Below are 6,582 nucleotides of genomic sequence, written 5' to 3' on the forward strand. Positions count from 1 at the left end.
GCACAATTCAAGAGACAGTGCTTAATAAAAGTGGGTGAACTGAATACGATTGTCACACATAGTTATAAATCTGGACCACAGAGAAATAAGGAAAGGTCTAGCTGAAGACAGGTGAATGTAGAGAACTGTCAAATTTATAAAATGGCTGCCCACTTAAAGGATGGGAAAAGGTTACAGAGTTAACCAGGCATTAGGTTATCTTCCAGAGACAGGTTTGCTTCTCATTGAAAAATTTATTTAACAAATTTTTTAACCCCAACAAAAGCACAGTAGTTACGGCAACTGTCCGGGCCAAAGGAGCAGGCGGTCGATGGTAAGCCCCCTGCATTGGGGTCTCGGGGCCCTGGTGAAGCTAGGTTCACATACCAGCCCTGCTCCTTACCAACCTCTGGGACCTTAGAAAAGTACTTATCCTCCCTGGGTTGGCTTCCTCATCTGGTAAATGAGGGGGTGGCTCTCAAGAAAATCTCTCAATCCTGTTTGCCTCATCTATAAAATGGGCATGAAAATATTTGTCCTCCGAGAAGAGGCTAAAACAAGATGTGCAAAAGGTTTTGAGCTGCTAGCATGAGAGAAACTAGAAATCTGAAACGTTAGTATTCGTAGTAAAAGGCCAGTACACTTCGGAGGTGATTTCCTTCTTCATCATTCTGGATGAAGGCTTTCTGGAAGGCCATCACCAAGGGCCACTCAATCCTGCTCTAACAGCTCCCAACATTATTTTACTCAGCACTGACTTCTGAAAATATATTCAACCTAATAAATTGGATATTTCAAGTTCAACAACAAGGCGACACAAGGTGTGGGGTCCCCTTCAGGACTCATTGGATCTTTCCTCCAGGGCCCTAAATGATCTGCCCCTTCCTGAAGTATATAGGCCTTTAACACTTGGGAAGGAAAGATAATAGTCACTTCTCATGGATAAAGTGCCCTATTTATAATACACAGCCGACTTGGCTGACACTTTCCTATTACACCAGATTGTGAAGGAGCCCATAGGGATATGGTGTCACAGTCTGGCTACTGCAAATTGGGGTCACTATAATTAAGAATCAGTGCTTTAAACACAGAGGCTCATAAATGGTGACAAGAAACCATTACTATCAAGGAGAGAGAAAACAAGTGTTCATTTCCCACTTGGTGCTGGTGTGTTCCCTCTGGTGATTAGCTCCAATTTATCCTGTCTGCATCTTGTGTGTTGTGTGTCACCGTGTTCATGCCATCTCCCCCATAAGGCTGGCAGTTCCTTGAGAGCAGGGACCCTGTTCTGCCTTTTTATATGTCCAGCGATTGGCACAGAACCTGGCACACAGGAGGCACTTAAGAAATGTTTACTTACTGACTGACTGGATTTGCCTCCTCCTGCCCCCCCAGTAAGAGAAGTCTGACTTGGGTACTCAAGCTTTTGTTGCGGAAGCTCTCCAGAACCACAGAATTGGAGAATCGGAAGGGATGACAGAGGCCTCTCGTCTAGCCCACACACAAAAGGAATCCCCACAACAACAAACAGCACAAGTGGACACGCCATGACGGCAGCCGCGCAGTTTAGTGGAACAGATCCCTGAACCTGAATTCAGAGGGAGCGTGTGTTCTTTCTTTGGCAAGTTTATCAACAACCACACTGGCATCCCCAGGATGGCAGATGGCACAGGTTCTTAGATCTGCTTTACTAGGAAAGACAGCTGTTGAAGGGGTCAACAATCTTTTTAAATTACATTCACTAGTTCGGAGGAAAAGTCAGCACCCTGAACTTCAGAGAAAATACAAGCAGAGAAATAAAGACCAACAGACTGTCGGACAAATTAGCACAGACCAACTTCTGACCCAGGTAATACATGCAGTTACCAGAGGGAGAAACACCAACATGCAGCTCCTTCATGGCAGCTCAGTCTCCTCTGGTCAAACCACAAAAACAGTCTTCCAGCTCGTGAGCTCCAAAACAAAACGCTACGCTCAGAGTCTATCTACCCTTTTTAGAGCCAGAGGGTGCCAAGCCTCAGCGCTAGTTACAAAGTAACAAAACAAAGTAACCAAAGGCTGAAAGCCCCGCCCCCCCCAGCTTCCCTTAATGGCTCCCCTGCTCGTGGGCGGGGAGGTCCCCGTGCGTCTGCCGCCCTTCCTCTGCTAACACTGTGACCGCTGGCTCCATCCCTCCTCCCGGACACCCCCACGGTTCCAGAAAACAGCTTTTCCTTGAGGGCCCGGCACCTCTGAGCGCTGGGGACACACAGGAGCAGCCCGTGCCCTCGGGGGCTCACAGTCCTTGGGGGAGACAAGACGTCATCACCAGAGGGGGGGCGCGGCTGGCGGCAGCCCGGGCAAGGTCCTGGGTGCCGGGACCATCAGTGACGGGGGCGCCTGGGGCGGCACCAGCCCCCCAGCTGTGCGGGTGGGAACAATGACCAGATGACAAGGGATTCACGTGAACCAGCGACAATCCTGGGGCCCTGGCCGCCAGGACACCCCAGGCAGGCCATCCTGCAGCCGAGGTCCCGCACCCGGGGTCCCGCGCACGGGGAGGAGCTGAGTCCGGGCCAGTTGACTGATGGGGGGGGAGGGGGAGATGCAGCCCTCCTGCCCAGAACCCCAGGGGGTCCTCGGCGCGGGGGGGGGGGGCGCATCAGGGTTCTCTCCGTGCCCCTCCCTCACGCGGGAGAAGGCCCAAGGTGGGCCCCGAAGCAAGGCGAGCGGCGGGCACCGTTGCCGGCTTCTTACCCGGCTCTGGGTCACGAACGAGGAAAAAGCGCCACCTCCGCTGCCGACTCTTTTTACTTCAGGGTCTCGAGCTTCCCTCCTCAGTCTGGGATCCCGAAACACCTTCACCGTCTTCTCGTTACCCTGGCAACGGCCGCCACCGGAAATCGGAAGTAGAGAGATGGGGGGGGGGGCCGGGGAAGGGGGAGCGGGCCTAGCGTGGGCTCGCGCAGGCGCCATTAGCGTCGGAGGCGTAGGGAACCACGCGCGCATGCGCCCTCGCGGAGAAGGACCCCCAGCTTCCGGCCAACGGGGATTCGAGGAAGAGCGCCCCGGCGTGGGGTGGAGCGGGAGCGCCTCGGAGGAGGCGGAGGCCATTCCCGTTCCCGCAGCTCGAGATGCCGCCGTACGTATCCCGGGCGGGGCCGGGGGCGGGGAGGGCGCGGCGTGCCGGGGCTGCTCTCCCGGCCCCTTGTAGCCGATGTCGCCGGGGGTCGCCGGGTGGCTTTGTGGTTTCCCGAGCGCTTTGCCTCCTCGCAGGCCCCCTCCCCTTGTGTTCCTGAGGGGGAAACTGAGGCCCGCCGCCCCCCGGGAGCCGTTTAGAGCCCGCAGGCAGCCCCTGTCCTGGGCCTTCCCCGTGGGCGGGCGGGCGGCCCCGGCCCTCTCCTGTAGCCGCGGCGGAAGAGAGGATAGACCCTTGTCGGCGGGCCCGCCCTGCGGGAGGCCGGGGCTGTCCACGGCGCGGCCTCCGGCGCCCGGCCCTCACAGCGGGGGGCGCCACGCGGCCTGGGCCTTGGCTGCCACTGCTGACAGCTGTCATTCTGACGCCGGGCCCGCGGCCTTTGTCCCCTCCTTCACAGACGAGAGCCCTGAGGCAGCCGGGCCAAGGGACCTAAGGGACCACCGGGTCACAGCCGTAAGGCCCGAAGCCGTGTCTGATCTCCTTTCTGGGCTGTTGTCTTCCCTGGGAGATGCCTTGTACTTCCTTTTGTTTTTTCTCAGTCTTTTGACTGTCTTTTAATATTTCTTCTTGGGGCGGCTAGCTGGCGCAGTGAATAGAGCAGCGGCCCTGGAGTCAGCAGGACCTGAGGTCAGACACTTAACGCTTAGGAGCTGTCTGACCTTGGGCAAGTCACTTAAAGCCAACTGCCCTCCAAAAAAATATGTCTTCTTATTTCACGGCCTTGACTTTTGTTTGGTCCATGCTACTTTTCAAGGAATCTGATGCTTGGGTGAGGTTTTATGCCAAACCCTTCATTCTCTTTCTAGCTCTTTCTTCGATAACTCATATCTTCTCCCATCTTCCTTATTTGATTTTCATTTGTTTCATCTAGTTCACTTATTTTATTTATAAAATCTTTTTTTTTAAATGCACTTTTTATTTTTTAACTCTTGCTTCATCTCTTTGAGGAATTCTACTTGAACTCGTACTGAATCCGTGTTTTTCTTTGAGACTGCTTAAATGTTTTGGAATAATTTTCTTCAGTATTTGTGCCTTGAATGTCCTTGTCATCATAGTGGCTCCTTCCTCAGTGGTCCTTGCCCTGGACCATCAGCCCAGCCATACGTCCCCTGTTCTGTCTAAATTGGACACATGAGGCGGCGTTGTGGTGAGCAGCCATGTGGCAGTGCTTCCTGCACCCCCTGCAAGGGCTGGCCCCCTATGCCCTGGTCCCAGTGTCCAGCAACCTCCTTGTCTGTCTCCCTGCACGAGGACTCAGGTGGGAGGGTTCTCCAGATCTCTGTGCAGTACCTGTTGGAGACTGTTTGTGGCACTCTGCCCTCTGGATCATTCTGTGGCCTCACGTCAGATCTCAACTTTTCTGCCCACCTTCTTCTCCCACCTCACCTAAGATAAACATACTTATGAGAATTGGCCAGTTTAAAAAAATGGTTGAGGCATGACTTGTGAAGGTATGGTACAGATGAATGATTCCAATCAATCTCTTGTTCTAACCTTTCCTAAGACTGCTCCTGTCCTGTTTCTGCCTTCAGTCCTGCATCTCTGTCAGAGAACTCCCAAATCTATAAAATACAGTGATTCTGGAAACAAATGTGACCTAAGTATATCTAGAAACAAACAAAGGCTTTACATCCTTAATTAGCGTTGGATTGAGTTGATTGATTAGTGTTTGATTGAGTAAGGATTTTGCCTCCTATCATCCTTGGGATCTCTGTGGTGGGCTTTGCTCATTGATAGTGTTTCAGCCATGGTCTTTGGACATAGGTCATACTGAGCTAGAATGTGGTGTTCCCATTATCCAAGCTGTTCCTGTAAATCACCAACACTCCACCCCCATGCCTTTGTTCATTTCTTTGCAGCTGTTTTTCATTGTTTTTTTTTTTTAACCTTGGATTTCTCTTTCCCAACTTTGCCTGTCGGTGGCTGACTCGGCAGCTTGCTCCTTACTCCTTCCCCCCGCTTTCCTCTGGGGTACCCCCTTCACCCCAGAGGTCCCACCAGCAGCAATTGCCCAGCAGCATAGATGGGAAGAAATCCACGCCTGTTGATGAGAATTCAAAGTCCAGGCCTTCTGTGTTTGTTATCTGTCAAGCACCTCCTGTTTGAGAGGTGACCCAGGAGAAGCTGTGCAAGGTACAAAAGCATCTGCTTTTAAGGTTCCTGCACTCTGACTGAGTGGCTGGGGGCACCATAGTGCCTAGAGCCCAGCCCTGGAGTCAGAAAGACTCCAGCCTCAGACACTGACTAGCTGTGTGATGCTGTGTGAGTCACTGTTTACCTCAGTGTCCTCATCTATAAAATGATCTGGAGAAGGAAATGACAAACCACTCCAACATCTCTTCCAAGAAAATCCCAATTGGGATCACAAAGAGTCTGGCACGACTGAAAAAAAGATTGAACAATAACAAAACCTCTAACTGGGTAGATCAGACAGTCCCCTCAGCCATTTATATTCATCACTGGTTTAGGGACCTGGGAGTGATCCAGACTGAAAAATAATGGATGGATGTTGTCAGGGAAAGACTTGTGGAGGGCTGATACAAAAGGTAGGCCATAAAGGTAGTTAGAGTTCCAGGAAGGGAGTTAGGGATTGTCGGTGATAGTATAGAAAGGACTGCATGCATGTATCCCGAGAATGATGGTATAGGGTGGGCCTCAAAGTATTCTGCCAGTGATGTGGTATTTTTCACTTGGCCAAAATAATAGAGCCTATTAATTTTAAGTGGCCGTCTAATCCAACTTGTACCTGAAAGGAGTTACTACCAAAACATACTTGACATTGGTCTTCTAGCCTCTTCTAGGGGAGCCTCTTAGAAAGCAGCTAATGGACAGTTCTCATTTCTTTGCAGCTTCCACTATGTCAAGCTGACCATAAAAAAAAAATACATTTTACTTGTTTCAGTTGTAGACCAAAGGTCTGCCTTTTAAGAGGAGACACCTTGAGATCTTTTTGAAATTCATGGCTAAACTTCCTAGGATGATGTAACAGAGACAGGATTTTAAAGGTATATTTACCTAGAAAGTCCAGGAACATTCCCATCTAGGAACATTAGCAGCCAAAGGAATCAGTCAAAGCTTCATGGAAAGGGCAGTGCTTTATCTGCCTTGTAGGAAACCAGGCATCCCAAAAAGCGGATGTAAAGTGGTCTTGGGATGCTCAGTGTTGAGGTATGGAGATGGGGGAAGGCAGCATCATGTGCAGGAAGTGCAAGTGGACCAGTAGAAAGAGCCCAGGCTCTGAAAAGCTTTAGGTGGCAAACAGAGGAGTTTCCATTTGGTCCTAGAGCTCACATGAGCAGCTAGCAGAGCTTGTGAAATAGGGCCCTAGTGTGATCTGGCCTGTGCTTCAAGAAAACCACTTTGGCAGCTTTGTGAATAGATGGATGGATGGATGGATGGATGGATGGATGGATGGATGGATGGAT

At 51.2% G+C, this 6,582-nt stretch overlaps 2 protein-coding genes across 6 annotated transcripts in view; one reads left to right on the top strand and one right to left on the bottom strand.

The window, feature by feature from the left end:
- LOC138164900 (EF-hand calcium-binding domain-containing protein 7-like) overlaps positions 1–2,889 on the bottom strand; it is a 56,312-nt gene extending 53,423 nt beyond the window's left edge. The window contains exon 1 of one of the 2 annotated variants that reach the window (XM_069092847.1): positions 2,716–2,889. The gene's annotated coding sequence lies outside the window, so the exon portion shown is untranslated. Of the gene's footprint in view, positions 1–1,845; positions 2,031–2,715 lie in introns of those variants that run through there. The other variant, XM_069092848.1, reaches the window with a different exon arrangement.
- Positions 2,890–2,954: 65 nt separating this feature from the next.
- Positions 2,955–6,582, top strand: part of LOC138164902 (centromere protein R-like) — a 55,492-nt gene continuing 51,864 nt past the window's right edge. For 3 of the 4 annotated variants that reach the window (XM_069092850.1, XM_069092851.1, XM_069092852.1), the window contains exon 1: positions 2,955–3,100. In XM_069092850.1, the coding sequence (XP_068948951.1) occupies positions 3,093–3,100 (8 nt within the window). In that variant the 5' untranslated portion in view covers positions 2,955–3,092. The remainder of the gene's footprint in view (positions 3,101–6,582) is intronic. The other variant, XM_069092853.1, reaches the window with a different exon arrangement.

This window comes from Petaurus breviceps, unplaced genomic scaffold, assembly GCF_028583685.1.
Source record: "Petaurus breviceps papuanus isolate PSGF00001 unplaced genomic scaffold, PetGlider_PUasm1.0 207, whole genome shotgun sequence".
Taxonomy (NCBI): Eukaryota; Metazoa; Chordata; class Mammalia; order Diprotodontia; family Petauridae; genus Petaurus; species Petaurus breviceps.